Source organism: Penicillium diatomitis, assembly GCF_028827545.1.
Source record: "Penicillium diatomitis strain IBT 30728 chromosome Unknown utg000003l_segment0_segment0, whole genome shotgun sequence".
Taxonomy (NCBI): domain Eukaryota; kingdom Fungi; phylum Ascomycota; class Eurotiomycetes; order Eurotiales; family Aspergillaceae; genus Penicillium; species Penicillium diatomitis.
In genome coordinates, this window is record NW_026623175.1 from 713,369 (window position 1) to 732,070 (window position 18,702).

The 18,702-nt window shown below is 51.5% G+C and overlaps 4 protein-coding genes across 4 annotated transcripts; all 4 read left to right on the forward strand.

The window, feature by feature from the left end:
• Nucleotides 1–1,608: 1,608 nt before the first annotated feature.
• On the forward strand, nt 1,609–1,845 carry N7539_002489 (uncharacterized protein; the record flags this gene model as incomplete). The annotated part of the gene is made up of 1 exon (XM_056932092.1): nt 1,609–1,845. One exon carries the CDS (start codon nt 1,609–1,611, stop codon nt 1,843–1,845), a length of 237 nt encoding a protein of 78 aa, XP_056792051.1.
• A 2,736-nt stretch (nt 1,846–4,581) lies between these two features.
• On the forward strand, nt 4,582–5,556 carry N7539_002490 (sulfotransferase family protein; the record flags this gene model as incomplete). The annotated part of the gene is made up of 2 exons (XM_056932093.1): nt 4,582–4,726; nt 4,844–5,556. 2 exons carry the CDS (start codon nt 4,582–4,584, stop codon nt 5,554–5,556), a joined length of 858 nt encoding a protein of 285 aa, XP_056792052.1.
• A 4,241-nt stretch (nt 5,557–9,797) lies between these two features.
• On the forward strand, nt 9,798–12,225 carry N7539_002491 (arylsulfotransferase family protein; the record flags this gene model as incomplete). The annotated part of the gene is made up of 4 exons (XM_056932094.1): nt 9,798–9,899; nt 10,087–10,215; nt 10,295–11,816; nt 11,945–12,225. The coding sequence occupies 4 exons, from the start codon at nt 9,798–9,800 to the stop codon at nt 12,223–12,225; spliced, it is 2,034 nt and encodes a 677-aa protein (XP_056792053.1).
• Nucleotides 12,226–16,294: 4,069 nt separating this feature from the next.
• N7539_002492 (putative MFS transporter) lies at nt 16,295–18,573 on the forward strand (the record flags this gene model as incomplete). The annotated part of the gene is made up of 4 exons (XM_056932095.1): nt 16,295–17,189; nt 17,279–17,460; nt 17,530–17,828; nt 17,904–18,573. 4 exons carry the CDS (start codon nt 16,295–16,297, stop codon nt 18,571–18,573), a joined length of 2,046 nt encoding a protein of 681 aa, XP_056792054.1.
• Between the last annotated feature and the right edge of the window lie 129 nt (nt 18,574–18,702).

Below are 18,702 nucleotides of genomic sequence, written 5' to 3' on the forward strand. Positions count from 1 at the left end.
GGCATACTGGCGTTTTGATTTCTAGTGGTCAATGGAATGACATTCAATATATTATGGCTGATCAGCTGAAAGCTGAGCGAGCAGATTACCCAGAGTATGCATAGTATGCAGCCTTTTGCGAAACGCAACCTAACACGGCGCCTGGGTATTCGGGACTTGGATTGTGGTTTCCCTCAAAAAAATGAATGAATTGGAAACCCCCGAGACTCGTCATAGACCATATCGAATCAAGAGAGTCGCCGTCGACATCCCCGTCAAAAACACGAGATATCCGAACTTCCCTGTCCCCGGAAGCCAAGGGGAAGCTGCTTTCCTTTTCCTCCTCATGGCGAGAGGTATCTGGATATCGCCGAGGAAAGGCATTCCTCCTGTATCAGCACCTCGCATCTTCGAGTCACTGGGCATCTACTGTAGTTGACAGATCCTCCTATTCAATATCGAATGTGCGTTACAATTACATAGCCAGGTGATGTGCCCCACGGCCCATCAACCGGCCCGTCAATCCAGGCCGCCGTGATCATCTCCACCCCGTCCCTCAGGTTCTTCCCTTCTTGTTCCACCCTCAACTGCCGACATACACTGCCGTCGACGCATACGGCGATCTCACCTGCACCTCCCGCCACGTTACCAAACGGCGAGAAACGGACGGTCTAGAAGAAGGTTTGAAACAAGGCACTGTAGCTTAATTGATGCTTAAATCAACCTCGTGGCTTTTGGCTGTGGGCTTTGGGTGCAGCAGTCAGAGGGTCTCCAGGGCTCCACTGTCAATTGCAGGACAGACGTGCGTGCATCCTACGTGGCCATGCCCGTGGTAAATGATGGCGGATGGTGATGGCGGGATATCAGGACATTGGAATTTAGGAGTTACTCGGAGCCTGGAAGGTCTTATATGGAGAGGGACTAGTATACTCGGCTCGGTTCCTTCGTGATGTTAGTGAGACTTGGTCGATACTTTGTTCATTTGTCTTGCTCTTTGAAGGATGTCTTTCTAACGTGAGTGGATTGGCAGTGATCTTGTTTGTTTGAACAGTCTGCCGGAAGCTTAGGCGACATTCAGTGTAGACGGATGCAGGCGAGTCTCGATAGTCATGGACAATATCCATGTTTAGAGTGGAATGGCTCAGCAAGGCCGAGTTCTTCGAACGAACCCTTGCGCGAGTTTTGAGCAACTTGGATGTCGATGGGGAACTGCGTATAGCTCTACTAAGCACGCAGTCGACGAGGGAAAGCGTCTGGGCCAATGTCAAATCACACCGCATTCGTCCTTGAACAACCTTGACATTCAACATGACTGCATCAGGGAATTCTATAATTCGACGCACAAAAACACGACGGTGACTATACATTTATGCAGTACCCCGAGTTTGAAATGAGCTGTACGATTGCTGCTCCTGCATCGCTGCCAGATCGATCATTCCCAGGCAAGCCGTTCCGCACCTTCGATCAGAGCAATCCTCGCTTCCTCTTTCGATCATCAACCGGACCTTCTTCTGCCCCGGGTCTGCCTTTCCCTTTGCGCATGTAAGAGCTGAACCGCCCGAGACTCCCCAAGCACACGACAGGAACGACAGGAACGACAGGAACGACACCACTCCTGATGCGGGCACGATGTTCTCCGACTCCCCAATTCCGAAGATCTTGGCGAGTGGATCTCTGGCCTGGACCCGAGCGTTGCGGTCAAGAGCAGGTCAGCACGAAGCCTTGGATGTGTTACGCCTGGGAGCACATGGACCATTGGACATGGCAGTGGCCCAATTCAAGACCATTCCAGACTCATCTTTGAGTGTCGACATGCAGTCGATGGGCGACGATCCCACGCACTTTCATCCCACGCGTGGGTCCTAGGAGGAGGGATCACGCCGAGGAGATGATACACACTTCGATGGACTATGGAGCCTATGTGGCATGTACTGTATCACTACTATCTGGCCCTTTCGAGTTTACGTGGTGGTGCGGAGCCAACGGTGGAGCTCTCTTGTCGTCTTCCACTCGTCATTCTCGCATGCTCGAGCGCAAAGGAACCATTTCACTTTGATTGCTCGTCAATGCGGCGCGAAGAGGCGGTTGGAGGCATTGGGAGGCTCGGGAACCTTGAACGTTTGGGGGAGCTTGCCGAACCAAAAGCGAAAAGCAAGAAAAGCCTCGGCGCGGTCATGTAATCCCATCCCCGGGCGAATGTGGAAATTGATCATGTGCCAAAGAATAGTAGTATGGGACATTGGGTTCAGATGGCAGAACCAGAGTTCGCCAAGGTCAGAGTTGGTTGCAAGTGGAAATTGGATCAGGGAAATGGACCCGGTCCAAGCTAAGTCATTTTGACTTTTGTTTATCTCGAGTCTTGACTGACCTGATTCATTGGAAGCCCTTGGCCCCTTCTGGAACTCAGAAGGGCATACAGCCATACAGTATGTACACACTTCCACACTCACATTCCACGGGGCAGTGGAGCCAAAGGACGGAGGACACTGAGCGTCAAGGATTTCTCCTTTACCCACACGTCCACCAACCCGACCCTTTCCATTCGCAAGCCGACTTCTTGTGTGTTGTTGCAAATAGGAAGATTGCATTGCAGAATGTGACACCATCTGAGAGAAAGAGCGAGACAGAAGAGAGAGTGTGTGTGTGTGTCAGACTCAGTGTTGACCAAGTAAGTCCACCCGCATCCAAACCTTTTTAGGACCACGAGTGAATGCCGATTGTTGCGCCTTCCGCAGGTTCCATTCCGCATTCTTTTTTTTTTTTTTTTTTTTTTTTCGGTCTCCTTACTCCTTCTGAGTTTCAGGGACCTCGCATCTGCTCCACTGATAGACCGCGCACCATCCCGTTGTCCTTCTCCTGAATGCTGCGACATGCACGGAAGTACGTACTGTGCAAGTGTACCTTCGTTGAGGATGCGACTCGCGGTAGGACGCGTTGCCCTTCTGTGCCCTCGGCCAATGGGGTCGAACTCAGGCACGGATCGTCCTCCGTCACGCCAGGGCGCCGTCGTGGATCGTGGGTTCAAGTTCAACGAGACCCGCCACGGGCGATGCTGACTCGTGCGGTTGGAGCTTTGGAGGTTGGAGGTTGGAGCTTGGACAACCGGCTTGACATGATGGCCCTGGGAGTTGGCCCACAGCAGGCCCAGCCAGGTCCTGTAGGAATTCCTCTTTCGCGGGACGGAGTCTGCAAGTGGGGACTGGAAAGTTGAAAGGGGGGGGGCAATGGCCAAAGTGGACGTCGGGACAGGACAACGCGCGGTCTTGGGGCTTGGCGGTGCTCAGTGGCGCGTTGGGAAATTTCCGCGTTGGAGGACGGATGGGCGCTTCTCCTGTCCCGAGTCCAGAGTCCAGAGTCCAGAGTCCAGACGTCCTGGTTCGCATCCGTATCGTTGTCATTTCCCAGCCGGGTGTCTGATTACTGATACAGAATTACAGATCGTCCTGCTCTGTATTTTTTCACGACTACGAGCAGAAAGTTATGATTCCATCAATACATCGTGCGTGTCTCGCTTCAAACCGCATCAGCGCAGAGTCCAGATTGCAGATTGCAGAGACGATGGAATCTCATCACAACATCTTCTACAAAACCCGATGCCTGAAGCGGCTTCCAGGTACCTTGCAGAAAACTCTGACCTTGGATCCTTTGTATCATTCGACGTATGCAGGAGGCATACAGCGAGCCTGCGCGCAAATGGATCAAAATGCTCCGACATTCGGTACGGTAATTTGATTGACCTGTACGCACTATGTACGCAGTGGGACTGGTCCCTGGACTGGTTGATGATTGAATGATACCCGTTACACGTGGATCCATGGAACGAGCTCGACATTGGACCGTCGACGTTGACAGTCATGGACTTCCAAGTCGTCCAAGCAGGATTCTTCAACGTTTCAAACGTCTGGCCAAAGGTCTGGTCTATCACTCAAGCAGGACCAAATAGCCATGTCTTCAATTAAGACCGAGTATATCCATCTATACAATCAATGATCTATTGCTGTAGCATGTGATCACTCAGCTGGCGACATGTCTACACCAAGTAACTCTATGGTTGCTTACACTCTTATAGTCGTCAATGTCATCATCAACGACCACCACGGTGAAGGGCCAATACCGTGGAACTGTAAAGTGTAATCAAATGACGTGTTACAATCATAGCAGTAACTCCAATACTCCATTTGGTACGGTTTTCGTTTTTCGACCGAATTTCAAGTTGCTCTTCGCCCCGTACTCATACCGTCCTCAAATCACTCGTCGTCTCATACTACGGTAGCTGTGTAGCTGGTAGCATCCTTCTTTCTGCGTTTCTTCTGCACTGGGCGGACCCACTCTTATGCATTTCGAGTCGTCTTCCCCATCGATCTGGATCTTCCTCTTATCATCAGAATCGCCTGCCTCTTCAAGGCCTTTTTTTTAATCCACCAGCTCGCTCTCCTGTGGATTGGATCTGAATCACTCTCTACTCTACCTTTCCTCTCCTCATCTCTTATCTTTTCATTCCCTTTTCACTGCTCTCCAGTCTCAGCAAGCTCTCTGCAAACATCCACATATTCTATTCATTTACACACACACACACACACACACACACACACACTCCTCGCAATGTCGCTCATGCTATCCGACAACCTTTCACCCCAGCCCGCCACGGACATTTTCACAAGCGACACATGCATTGACCGTCGAAAGTGCCACCGGACAGTGCCCATGAAGGTGTTGGCTCTGGGTGTTGGTCGTACAGGTACTGCTTGTAAGTCTTGAATGAACCACCCGAAACTATCCCGCCTGGTCTTCATCTTGATGGACATGAAATTCCCTCTCCCACATGCCATGGTGCTGATTTCCATGTCTTCGTTGTGATCCACAGCTCTGCGCAAGGCCTTGGAGCGTCTAGGCTATGTCAAGTGCTACCACATGATGTGCGCCAGTGTCGAGAACCCTCCTGATTGTCTGATGTGGCACGATGCCCTCAATGCCAAGTACAAGGGCATTGGCGAATTTGGTCGCAAGGAATGGGATCAGCTCCTGGGTGACTGCCAGGCCGTCTGCGACTGGCCGGCGTGCGCCTTTGCCAAAGAACTCATCGAGGCCTATCCCAACGCCAAGGTCATTCTGACCACCCGCGATGTCGACCCCTGGCACGCCTCCGTCATGAAGACCGTTCACTGGCGAGTGAGCGACCCCGAGCACAAGCTGGTCTCCAACTTCAGCTGGGCGGCGGGCATGTACTATCCCATGCTGAACACCTTCTTTGAAACCTTCTTCCGCGGGGATTTCCCCGGCAAGGGCAAACAAGTCTACAATGAGCATGTGGAATTGGTCCGCAGCTTGGTGCCCGCCGATCGTCTTTTGGAATACAACATCAACGACGGATGGGCTCCCCTGTGCGAGTTCCTCGAGGAGGAGCTTCCCGACACACCCTTTCCCCGTGGCAACGACATGGCCGACTTTTACAAGCGCTGCAGTACCCGCAACCGTCATCAGATGATGAATGCTGCCTTGCAAGCTGTTACCATGGCCGGTGCCGTTGTCGCCACTGGCTTCGCCGCTACCATGGTCTTTAAGCGATTCGTTCGGTAAAGCGGCGGACAAACCGAAACGGTCATCCAGGAACAGCATCAAAAAACCAGAGACGATCACCCCTGTCTCGAATAATCTTCCCCACCAATATTCTGTCTTACCCGCACTTGATTCCTTACATCCAGGCATCTGTTGACCTGGATTTTTGTTCAAAGGGATGCGGGCATCCCTTGAAGGGAACGTGCTCAAGAGTGCGAGCATCCTTAATTTCTCCTTTCTTTGCTTCCATACCTCATGTTCCTTGGTATATTGTTCTTGTCGCTCTCGTCTGAATTCCTTTTCAGCATTCCGCTTCACCTGCTGAGGAAGCCTTCTGGTACAGCGGTCTTCTCCAGAAGAACTTTGTTCTCCTGTCTTTTTCTTTTTCTTTTCTTTTGCTTTGAGATTGATATTCCCCGACCATTGTCTGCGATTTGATTTGATGACTTTTGGCCACCAATGGACCTGCCTTTTCTTGGGACAGTATCACTATCTACTGTCAATCATGCGAGCAGCTACAGTACATAAGATGATCAAAAGATGACTCTACCATGAAATGCGTTCTTTACGAATAACTCTACCTAGTCCTACTCCCTCAGAAATGCTTGGCGTTGAGAGAGTGCTCCAGGAATCCTCGCAACCAAGGGAATCGAAGAATACCTGCCCGACTTGGCGCAGCAGTGCTCACCCTAGATGATCATCCCAGATGAGCAATGTCTTGCTCGACCATTCACTCCATTTTCCACCATAGGGGATCAACCCCCGCGACACTTGCCACTTGCAAGCACTCATTATTCACGAACCGGTAGCCCTGTCTGTCACTGGGTCGATTCGCACTGCCTGGTCTATCCAGCGTATTTCCGTCCTTGATCCAACGCAGGAGAGGAAAAGGAGTCCGCTCCCCACATTGTGACCATACGCTCAGACGCTGTACTTTTGGTCATCACCTTTTTTTTAATTATTATGGTTTTTTGTTTTCTTTTTCAGGGGGCGCCGCGTACCTCCCGTCAGCAGCCGTGCGCCCTGCCGCTCTTCCACTCAACAGGCATTCCATTCGTATTCGCACAGGAAAAAGCCCGCCAGTCTTGGACATGTCCACACGCCACGCTGGGAACTGGGGGGAGTTGGAAACCTTTGGGTAGTGTTGACTGTTGTGACGGTCTGACCAGCGGCTCTGCTCGCTTTGGCTCCAGCTTTTAGTCTCAGTCTCCCCTCTATACTCTAGTGTACTCTACAGGACATTCTAGTACTCTACCATAGTCAGAAGTCGCCTGCACTTGGATAGGAGGTTTCGTCCGTCTTGGCGGAATGACCCCTGGACTGACGGTTCAGGCCCACTTCAATGAGTTTGATGTTCGTTTCTGGGTCGTCGACGATACTCTCGAGCCATCAGGTGGCTGTGATCGACCGTCTTTGACGCTGTATGACCTTGTGCCAATGTGGTGAGGTGTAACACTGTAATTTCACATGTAATTCTACTGTGAGTACCGATCGAAGCCCCGAAGTCGCCTTCTGATTCTCTCGATCTGCTCGCTCCTGTGCAGTGCCTGTGACTACCGGGACCCAGTCTTGTATGTCTTGGCTTCCTCGTTCCGGAGCTCTGCCCGCTCGGAAAAGGGCCTGCCAGCACCGGGACGATGAGCGGGATAAGGTGGACGCCGGATCGGGCTGTAAGGCGAGGAATATACCCAGAGCGGGCTAACCAAGATGTTTGAATACTCACCAGTCAACGCAATCCCCGGACCAACACTCATACTCCTGTACCTGTTGTGGCCGCATGCGGCGTATTATTCACGGGCAGAGCGGAGGTATAATGCTGAATACAGTGAATAGTGACTAGCTCACGATGGATCTTGCTATTGTTCTCATCCTAGGGTTGGCAAATGTGTGCTTGATGGTAAATTTACCAGTCGCTCGTGCGAGTCCGATGGAAAACACAACGTTATATTCAGTTAATTCAATAATCTCACCGGTGGTAATAAAATACCGGTCTAGTCTCCCTGCGGTCGCTACTTCGGGAGCTCCTGAAATAACGCGGATCTCGTCGTGACTCGTAACCCTATCCGACTGTCGACGAGCTGGAAACGTGTCGACCCCAGAAGTGGGTAAGGTTACTAAGAGGTACACTGGTACAATAGCATAGTAGATGTGTATATGGATTGCTCGCCATTCTTTCCATATGTACACGTGGACTGGATCCTTTGACTGCACCCTCGATCGAATGGCAGGCGGACTTGACGGATGCATGGGCGCTTGCGCAGCTTCGTGTTGCAGCTTTGAGACCGAGACCTCCACCGTACACTTCTAGAAAGATGACCACTTTACTGGACGTTGAACAAAGAGAGACCGCGCGTCCATCATGATGTTGTCGTCGTCGTCGTCGTCGTCATTGGTACAATGGATCAGTCACAGAGCTCAGTTTTGAATCTCGTTGGTCCTGATCCATGTTGATTCATGTCCGTGTTAGGTTAGAACTTGTCCACAACTGACAGTCGTATGTGGATTGTGGCGTATGTGGCTGGGGGAAAAACAAAAAACAGCCTGCTGGCGCCTCGCTACGACACAAAGTCACCCATGTCCGTGTCCGTGTCAGTGGTAACTCGTACCGTAAGTGACTTCCAGACAAGGTCATGTCTCGAACTGGCCGCCGATTCGATGCGGCTCCGTCCGAATTGCAGGAATCTGGACCCGGCAATTTCACGTGTCTTGGTCAGAAGTGGAGGGGTTTATTTATTGTTGAATCAGATTACAGTTTGCCCATCTTTTTGTCTAAGGTGCTTATGCCGGTTTTTGGGCCTTTTTCTTCGGTGGGTCTGAGTCCGTCTGTGGTCGGATTCCGAGAATTCTGGCTAGATCGGATCCAGGATCTTGATTCTTGACACACAGACGCTTGATACATGAGTCTAATGGTGAGAATGCAGATTGTTAAGTGTAAGTGGTAAGTAGTCAGTAGTAACTAAGTACTATAAGTAGTAAGTAGTAGTACTTACTAAGTGTACTACAGCATGACTTTGCTGTACTACTCCAGGATGCCGAATGCACGTCGAGAGTGGCTCGCTTGCCCAGCGACAGCAGGGTGATGCAGAGTGCAAGTTACTAGCGCTAGCTTGGCTTGGTCTGACCTTCTGACTGTCGGACGCTAAGCCGGAGCGTGACGCGGCCTGCAACAACAAAAGGATTCAAGAAGATGAACGAGCATCGAACCTTGGCGCCCGTCAAAATTACAGTACGGTTCGTTTCTTTAGTTTGTACAATACCGCTATGTCGGGGAGGAGCGCACTCGTGACCATTGCCCAGATCCATATTTGGCCCGGTGGTAATTCCACGGAAGAAGCGATCAGTATCACTCCAGGGTGTTCACTGTTCACTGTTCATAAACCACCCTAGACAAGACGGGGAGTGGACAATATGAGGGAGCAAACTTTGGTTCCTTCACTGGGACTTCCCGGGGAGACCATGTGGTCCACGAAAAGAGAAAGGATGTGCTCATGTGCTGACTCTGGCCCTCTGCTGAGTCGGGGGAGAAAAACCGGGGAGGGCGTCTTGGCAGCAGGAGACGATCGTGAGCTTAGTACGCTTAACCGTTGCGTGGCTTGCGTCTTATCCCGGCAGTTGAAGACTGACTCCGCCAGTGAGAACCTCGACGGGGGGCTCCGCTCTTTGCGCTGCGGAACACGGCGTCCGGGCAGAGTCAATGGCATACCCAATTACACATTACATACTCAAAACTGTACGATTACGACGCGTATTTCGCTGATACGACCGGAAACTCACGGCCAGCTTCAAGGTGGGTGAACGAGCCCGATCCGCACAGCTTTGGACAGTTATCGCGACCGAGACCAACACACCAAGGAGGTAGAGGGAGGAGATCTTGCTCTTCTTGCCTGGACAAGGGTGAGATCATGCCTTCGTATGTACAGCCTTCGTATGTACAGCCCTACAGCCTACTGCCTGGCTCAACCCCATCTGACGGTCAGTCACTCCGTCGTACGGAGGGTCCCTCCTTTCCTCCACCCCCTCGGCCTCCTCCAGGCTTCTGGAGCCAGTTCCTCGGTACGATACTTCCGGGATGATGAAGATTTGATGATCCATCCGGGCTGCGAACCTGCTCTCCCTACATGCCTGCCCGGATCAGTTCGTACTCCACATCTGCGATTCACTCTTCTTCTCGCTGGCCACAGCATCTTTCTTCTTTTAATTCCTTCGTGATGTGCCGATGTGATATCCATCGAGGTTCATGATCGTCGCCCTTTTCCGTCTCCATGACGAGCTTCTCCGTCCCGCCTGTGCTTTACCTCGGCGGACTGCTACTGCTCTGCTTCCTGCATAGAGCCATTGCCGAAGACGTCGCCTTTTACAAATCGGTGAGTATCCTTTGCGATCTGTTGTTCTTTCTTTCCGGGCTCAGTCCTTGCTCGATTGAATAGCTCGGCCGACCGTGCCTTTGACGCGAGCCAGAGCCTTCTGCAGTCTGTAGTCTGCACTATACCTGTCCTTGGCGTCGTCGTGAAGTCCTACCTATCTAATTGATCATCATGCGTCTCCCCACAGCGGCCCGACATTTCTCCTTTGATTCTCAACATCGAAAAAACGATTCCAGAGAAGCTCGCACCGGGGTATATCTTTATCGCGCCATATGAGGCAGCGAACTCGGGACCATACATCTTCGATAACAACGGGGTAGGTTCGAGCCGATGACCAACCCGTGTGCTCATCGTACAGGTGCAACGACCCACGGACGCTGACTAGTCGGCGACAGGAACTTATATGGAGCGGATGGGGCGTGTCTGGACCGGGAAACGCCCATGGTATCCATGTCTGCAAATACAAAGGTGCCGACCACCTGTGCTTCTTCCAAGGAGATCAGCAAAAGGGATACTGTCGGGGTCATGGAGTCATCTTGGACAAATCGTACCGGATTGTACGATCGGTCCAGCCTGGCGGTGGGATGGCGGCTAGCGACATGCACGAGTTTCGCCCAATCGACGACGGTCGAAGCGCCCTCATGACGGTGTACCAGCAGCGGCAGTTTGACATGAGTCCCTGGAATGTTCGCACCGGCATGGGGTGGATCATGGAGAGCGTCTTTCAGGAAGTGGAGATTGAGACGAGCAAGGTCTTGTTCGAGTGGCGCTCTCTCGATCACGTCGATCCTTCATTGAGCTACACTTGGCCCTCGCATACCGATACGTCAGGAACCGGGCTGCATGCGCTCGAGCCGTGGGACTACTTCCATATCAATTCGGTGGACAAGAATGACGACGGAGACTATCTGATCTCCTCCCGTCACACCTCTGCCATCTACAAAATCTCGGGCCGGGATGGCTCCATCATGTGGCAATTGCACGGAGCAAAACCGACGTTTCGCAACATCAATTTTAGTTTCTCGCAGCAACATGACGCGAGATGGTTGTTTGAGAACACCACCCACTCAGTCATCTCCTTCTACAACAATGGGTATAACGGCTTCAACCAGACTCATCCCATTTCATCTGGGATGATCGTCTTGATTGACCATGTGGAGAAGACCGCGACGCAGATTCGCGAGTATGCACCCGCAGTGTCTGATCTCGTCAGCTCCAGCCAAGGAAACCTACAAGTTCTGCCGAATCAGAATGTGTTTGCAGGCTGGGGTAACAATCCCTTTGTATCGGAACATGATCCAGACGGCAATTTGGTCTTGTGGGCACGATTTGCCGAAAACGTCGTGATGAACTACCGTGCCCAGAAATTCGAGTGGGAAGGGACCCCCACCGATTCCCCGGCTCTTTGGTCATATTCCCGTGCCGGCACACCCGTCTCTCCCTTGCAGTTCTACGTGAGTTGGAATGGCGCCACACAAGTGAAGACGTGGCGCTTCTTTGGCGCTCAAAACGCCACTGGTCCCTGGGAACTTTTAGCGGAGGCGCCCAAGACTGGCTTTGAGACGGAATTCATTCATCCCGCTTATTTCCCGTGGACACGAGCAGGTGCGATTGGCGCGGACGGCCAAGAGCTTGGAATGTCCGAGGTCAAGTATACCTTTGTGCCGTCGTCAGCTCTTCGCGAGTTCTGTCAGATGGATACTTGTCTCGATACTTTCGCCTATGGATTTCCGGGTGAGGAGGGAGCCGAGCCGCACATTCCAACGGCTGGTGTGAAAACCGTGCCGTGGATTGATGCAAAGTACGAAGAAGGCATCTGGTCCTATCCTTCGGGCTTTCCACATATCCATTCGGAGTCGAACTCGTCCTTGTCCTCGGATACAGAATCGGTCAAAGAAGGGGGAGGACCGCCTGGGAGTAAGTGTCATATGATTTCCCCCCCCCCCCCCCCCCCCCCCCCCCCCCCCTTCAATCCCTTGCCGTAGTGATTTTATAGTCAACCACGGAAGAAAGAAACCGCAAACTCCGGCTTACACTTTGCACAGATTCATTCCGGTGGGGTCTTGCGATTGCCGTCGTCATTCAATTGCTCGCTGGCATATACTTTGGCTATCGATATTATTTGAATCGCCAGGAGTTGGAGTTGTCAGATGACGAGTCAGGGAATCCAACGCCTGTGAATAGCGTGCCCTACCAGGGGGCCCTGCAGGGGTCAAAGCATCACCTCCCATGGTGGAATTGGCGGCGATGGACGAGGATGAGAGAGGAGATGAAATATTTTCCTCTTACTGATCGTACTGCTCCTCCGCGCGAGCGGAGAGAATGAAATGTCCGGTAACCGACCTGCATGTGTCATCTCTCGACTTCTGCAATCCTCATGACCCTTGGATTGTCGATATTAGCGTCGATCATATTAGTGACACATTCAAAACTCCCCCCAGAGCTTGTCCAGGTCGCAACTGTCCAGTCCTAGAGGATCAGTAGCTAGGTAGTAGGTACTGTACTCGACTACTCACTAACGAGTATCGGATTTCTTGACAGTCAGCAGTTTGACCGGCGCTGATCACCCCGTCCAGACATTCCCAGCCCTAGTCATGACGTAGCTTTTGCTCCAACTTGCCGAGTTCTCAACATATGTCTTGAGTCCAGAACTGTACCGGAAACCAGGAGGATCTGAAACCGCGACGGTGGTTTCACAATGCCACGCCCCTGAGTCGATCAGCGGGGCTAACTGGTTATTTGGCAACGATAATTGACAACAGCACCTTTTTTTGTTTTTTTGTTTTTTTTTTGTTTTTTTTTTTTTTTTTTTCCAAGTGAACCTCAATCTAAATCTACCGTAGTCAATCTTGCTCATGGGCGCTGGTAAAGAAGAACTGGTAAGACCGCGAATCCAAGCATGCGTTGAAAAGTTTAGTGTTTCCGACGGGTACGTTTCTTTCGATGAAATGTCTGGATTTGGAGCCTGGGACGACGGAGACGCGTGTACTTTTCGGTTACGGGGTTGATTCGAACGTGCGAAGATAAGGTATGGAGTCATTGGATTGCAACTCACACTACATAGTAAATAGTAAATAATACTAATTTCCTGAGTAGTATATAAGAACGAAGTTGTGGCCACAATTTTGAGTCTTCCCATGCTGAATGGAGTCGGCTGCTGGGACACGTCTATCATTCACACTGTAGTACTGGGCAATCCGATGATACTTGCTTGAGCCAAGCATACAGGTAGTTCACTCAGACTGTGAGAGTATCAAGCGAATGCTTGTTGAAAATTGATGACCGTATCTAGGTATGAGCTAGCCACGGGGCAGAGCAGAAGGCCATTGTAGATTGTACAGTTGCAGTTTGCCAGTGTATCCCCTTCCCTGAACGGAGCTCGGCGATGTCGGGACTCGGGACCGGGCATCTCCTTCTAGCTGGGTCACTGACGATCGAGTGCATAATTGCTAATCAATCGGATGCGTCGATGATACAGCGGAGAGTTTGACTGCATGTTCCACCTACTCCTACTCCTACTCCTAGTGTATGTGGCTATGTGCCGCGTGTTCTGACTTCCAACTAACATTGGCTATGATTTCCGCTCCGCGCTGGTTTCAGGCCAGGTACATGGAGAGATGGAGAGTAATTCCACGCTATCTGTCGTAGTGCGCAATTCAATGTTGGAGGTCCAATGTGCTTAGGCCTGCCAGCGCCAGGTGGGCTGGGCTTATTATACCTGGGACTGAGTTTGGGTGTGCCGGCGTGGAAGCTTGCGTATGCTCGATGTGATGGAACTTTATTGTTGATCTTGGATGTTTGTATAATGTATTGTTTGACTTTACTTGTATAACCGTATGACCGTGCTCCGGTGCTGTAAACTCGTATGTATTCATGTATTGTAAAAAATATGCGATTGTACGGTATGTAATCTATTGCCTTGGCTGCATGTCATAGGCCATGGAATGCCGAATCGAAGTGTAGCACTACTCATCAATACAATCCTATAGACGGAGAAAATATTAACAATAACTTGATCGAATGATCATTCAAAGCACAAAGGTAAATAAGCAGAGTCGACCTTGAATACTGCATTCTCTGGGCTATATGTATGTAGAGACATTACCAGATTGTATTGCAAAGACTACAGCAGCTGAGCACTCAGCACTGAGCAGTGAGCAGACCGACAAAATCAAATACAGTAAGAGAAACCTGCGAAGGAGCTCCGGGGAAACAAGTCACGAAAATAATAATCACAAGCATAACCACAATGGCACAATCATGCCAAACCCGATTCCAATCTCCGACCTTCGAGAAAGAACAAATCCAAGCGGAACCTTCTCAATGCATCTTGCATCATCGCCAATTTGGACCTGACTCCACCATATCCACTCTGCCAACCGATCCCGTCTTTTCCAAATCTCCACATTTCCACTCGCGAGTTCCGGTCGCGGGCTCGGCTTTCGCTTGCCACGTAGGTCTTGTGTACAGATGGACACCGCGGCAAATGAGAGGAGGCCAGTCGAGTGCCAAGACTGCCTTGTCGGCAGTCGGATGGGTCTGGCTGGGCGGGTGGATTATTTGATGTCGCTGTCCTCCAGGCGGTCCACTTGTTCAGGGGGAGGAAAAGGGAGAAGGTGGAAGAGCCGTAGGGCTCGACAGGGCGGGTGGAGCGGTCGTCGCAAGCTCGGAACAGTAAGTGCTGTGCAAGTAAGGTATAGGCAGTCAGTTACAGTTACACGGTTACAGTATGTGATTATCCGTTGTCGTGTCAATTGAGCTGGGGAATCGAGTCAAGAAAAGATAGGGAGAAATGGCTGTGAGCCAGAACCTCGGGTCGAGTGCTCGTGTATAGAAGAGCCCGAGGGCTTCGTGCAGAAGATAGCCAAGGTATCAAGATGGCATTCTCGGAAGGACCGAGGCTTCTACAGAAGGAGTGTAAGGGCCTGCGCAATTCAAGGGCATGTACATTGCAAAGGGCAAGATAAATCACATTGACTTGAGTAGGTGCCTCCTGACACCTGTACGATTGGATTAGATACAAAGGTTTAGGAAGATTGCAACGACGATGAACGCGTAGTAGTCGACGGTGGAGGACATCGGTTCGCATATCCGCCTGGATCCTCTTTCAAGATGGGGTATCTATGCGAGAGCTGCCGTTCCATGGCATTGTTCTTCGCAACCCACTCTCACCAAGTAGCTATGCAGCATGCGTAACCTTGTCTTATTACGACCAGCTATTCCGAAAAATGAGGACATATAGTAACGTTACTAACGTATCCCGCTGTGCCTTCGTCTCGAATAGCACAAACAGTGGTTTTCCACCAGCGATTGAGAATAGTCGGACGTGCGAAGTTCCTATCTCAAATCTCAATCGAGTCTTACGAAACCTGGGATATGCCCTGCCGACTGATATTACTCTGATTTGATCCCGATAAGTTGATATACGGCATGGCGTTACCATCAAAATGTCGTGCTATTGTATTGGTGTACTCACCTACTGTATGATAACTTAGCGAATCTATGAACGCATTGTATTCTGTCAAAAGCCGACCAAGCGAGCCACAACGATCACAACGATCACAGTCTCATCCATGGTATCGAGCTGTCAGTGGATTCAGTCTTCACCATTCATATCTCAGAGAAACGCCGAGGCCGAGTATTCTCAAGGATGCCCGACGGTCTGGTCATGAGAGGTTGAATCCTTTGGGGTAAGGTGCGTACTGCGTATAGTTGGACATACGTAGCTTTACCCGATGCCGCGGTCAGCCTCATGCACTAAACAACGGGAAAATAAGAAAATTAAAATCAAGTGAAATGCAGAGGGAGCGAAATGCGTATGATCTAATTAGCATTATTTACTCCAGAGTCCAGACGATGGAAATGATGCTGACCACCGCTTATCTCCTGGCATCTTGCTCCCATAATCCCATTTCAATTTCTCCATGTGACTCGAGATTGTCCTTGGATATTTTCCCATTCTCGCAAACCCCAGATCCACTTCTGAATTCTGATATACTCATCGAAGATTCCGAAAAGAAGCATTGCCTGCGATTTGGACACGAAACGGTGTTCCCAAAGGAGAGAAACCTACATCAAATAGCGACGCAAACCACGTGAAACCGCAACCGCAGGAGTCGTACCATCCTGACTTTGTCAATTGCATTAGCAGCCCTGCTTTCTTGTGTCCCCCCCCCCCCCCCCCCCCCTCCTCTCCCCAACTCCAATCCTGTTCTCGACGTGTCTAGAGCACTAGCAGCTCTCCTCAAGCTGGCCCTGGAGTGGTGCTCTACCACTCTTTTCCTGTCCTTCCGGCCTAGCATTGATTCTACCCTGGCGGGTTCCAATGCGGGTTCTCTTATCCGAAGCTTACACATACCTTACATTCCCCATCGCCCTCCCCCTCTCCTCCCCTCATGCCGGCCAAGTTCCAGCCGCCGACCACCCATAAATCGAGTAATGCCCGCCACGCGCGCACGACCTCTTGGTCCAGTGGCTTTCGTCATCTAGGTGCGTCGCAGACATCCGGAGACTCACCCGACTCTGCATACCCACATCCATCTCGACGTCGCCGCGAATCGACGCATTCCCTCGCCAGCGTCGACGAGGGCTTCTCTCCGCCTGAATCTCCCCATCTGCACGACCGTCCACACGACAGTGCCAATGCTCACGACATGCTGCGCAACACCTCGATGGATCACACGGCTCGCAAAAGTCAGCATGTGCGCAGTCGTTCGCAATCTCAAGGCGCATCGGCGATTCTAGCAGTGCAAGAGTCTGAACTGAACGCCGCCGAGGGCATTCCTGTCCCCGTTGCGCCGCAGGCGGGCCCGGTGACGTGGATGTCGTTACCGCGAAAGGGCCAATTAATCCTGCTCGGCCTCTGTCGGGTCTTTGATTTTCTTCAGATCGCCTCGCTCCAGGCTTACATGTTTTACCAATTAAAGTCCTTTGACGAAAATCTCTCCGATGCGGACGTGGCGACGCAAGCGGGAATACTGCAGGGCGCATTCACCGCGGCGCAATTTGCGACCGCCATACCATGGGGTCGGGTCGCAGATGCTGAATGGGGTGGCCGTCGTTTTGTGCTGCTGGTAGGCCTCGTGGGAACGGCCATCTCGTGCTTGGGAGTAGCATTTGCGACATCGTTTGCGCAGGCCGTCTTTTGGCGCTCATTTGGTGGCGCTATCAATGGAACCGTCGGTATCATTCGGACGATGATTGCGGAAAACGTCAAGGAGAAGAAATACCATTCACGTGCTTTTTTGATTTTGCCCGTTGGTTTCAACGTTGCGTCTCTCTTTGGTCCTGGTAAGTCTTGATCCTGCGAGAAATGGGCCTCGGCATGTTGCAGTAGGCCCGAGGGGATTGTGAGCTTCCAGCTGACATGCATTGCACAGTCATGGGCGGTTTGCTGGCTGATCCAGTCAGAAGCTATCCCCGTCTGTTTGGGCCCAATTCCTCCTTTGGCGGTGAAACCGGAGTACAATGGCTTGTCAAGTATCCCTATGCTTTGCCCATGCTGGCCAATTTTTTCTTCATGTCCAGCTGTGCCGCTCTGGTGGGCTACGGTCTAGAGGAGGTAAGAAATCTCACATCTGTGCAAGCGGTAATTTCAATTCCAAAGAGCACTCGCTGATTTCCTCCACAGACTCTTCTCTCCTGCAAAGGGAAGCCTGGTCTTGGATCCGCCGCGCTGAAGCTTCTTGCGCGCAGTGTAAGAACCGTCCTCGGAAAATCTTCTCCGCTATACTCCAGGCTTCCTCTTCACGAGTACGACGAGGATGGCCCTTTGCTCGGGCGGCACACGGATCGCTCCGAGAGCTACGAGATGGAGGAGAAAGCGTCGCGACCCGGGAGTGTCAAGCGTACCCTGCCATTCCGCAGGATCTGGACAAAGAACGTGCTGTGTACTCTTGTGGCGCAGGCGTTCTTCGACTTTCAAATGGGGTAAGAATTGGTTACCTTTGGGCACTTCTCGTGATTACCGCCCTCTCATTTTTACTGACAACGATGGACTCTCAGAGCTTTCAATAATCTATGGCTACTTTTCCTGTCGACACCGCGTTATGATCCGAACGACCCGAACAGTCCCCCTCGAAGCCTGCCGTTCATCTTCACCGGTGGTTTGGGCATGCTGCCTCAAAGTGTCGGATTCGCAACCTCGATACTCGGCATGATCGGTATGCTTCTGCAGTTCACCATCTATCCATCGATTAACGGCCGCTTGGGTACAGCCAAAAGTTATCAGTACTTCCTCGCGCTGTTCCCTCTGGCTTACGCCCTAGCCCCCTATATGTCCCTTGCGCCGTCCACCACACCACCCCCCGGTCAGGCAAATGGACCCTGGGTCTGGTTCTGGATCATCGTTGTGCTTCTCCTCCAGGTTACTGCTCGAACATTCACTCTGCCGACCTCTATCATTCTACTCAATAACTGTTCCCCGCATCCTTCGGTGCTGGGCACAATGCATGGCATCGGTCAATCTGTGTCGTCTGCCTTCCGCACCATCGGTCCCATATTCTCCGGTGCTTGGTATGGCTATGGATTGGAAATAGGTACCATTGGATTTGCCTGGTGGCTTGTGGCTCTTGTGTCGGTCCTTGGCTGTGTGGCCGCCATATTTGTATATGAAGGCTCAGGTCATGAAATCTATCTCCCGGGGGAGGAAGATGAATTAGAGCACGGCCATTGAGTGGAGTCCCTGTATGATATGATGTATACTTTTTTCACTCTTTCCTGTCCTTTGATGTGGTCCAAGGCTGGACTTTATGTGCATTTGCTCCGGCGTTTATCAGTCTCTAGTGGCCATTTCCTTGGTTGT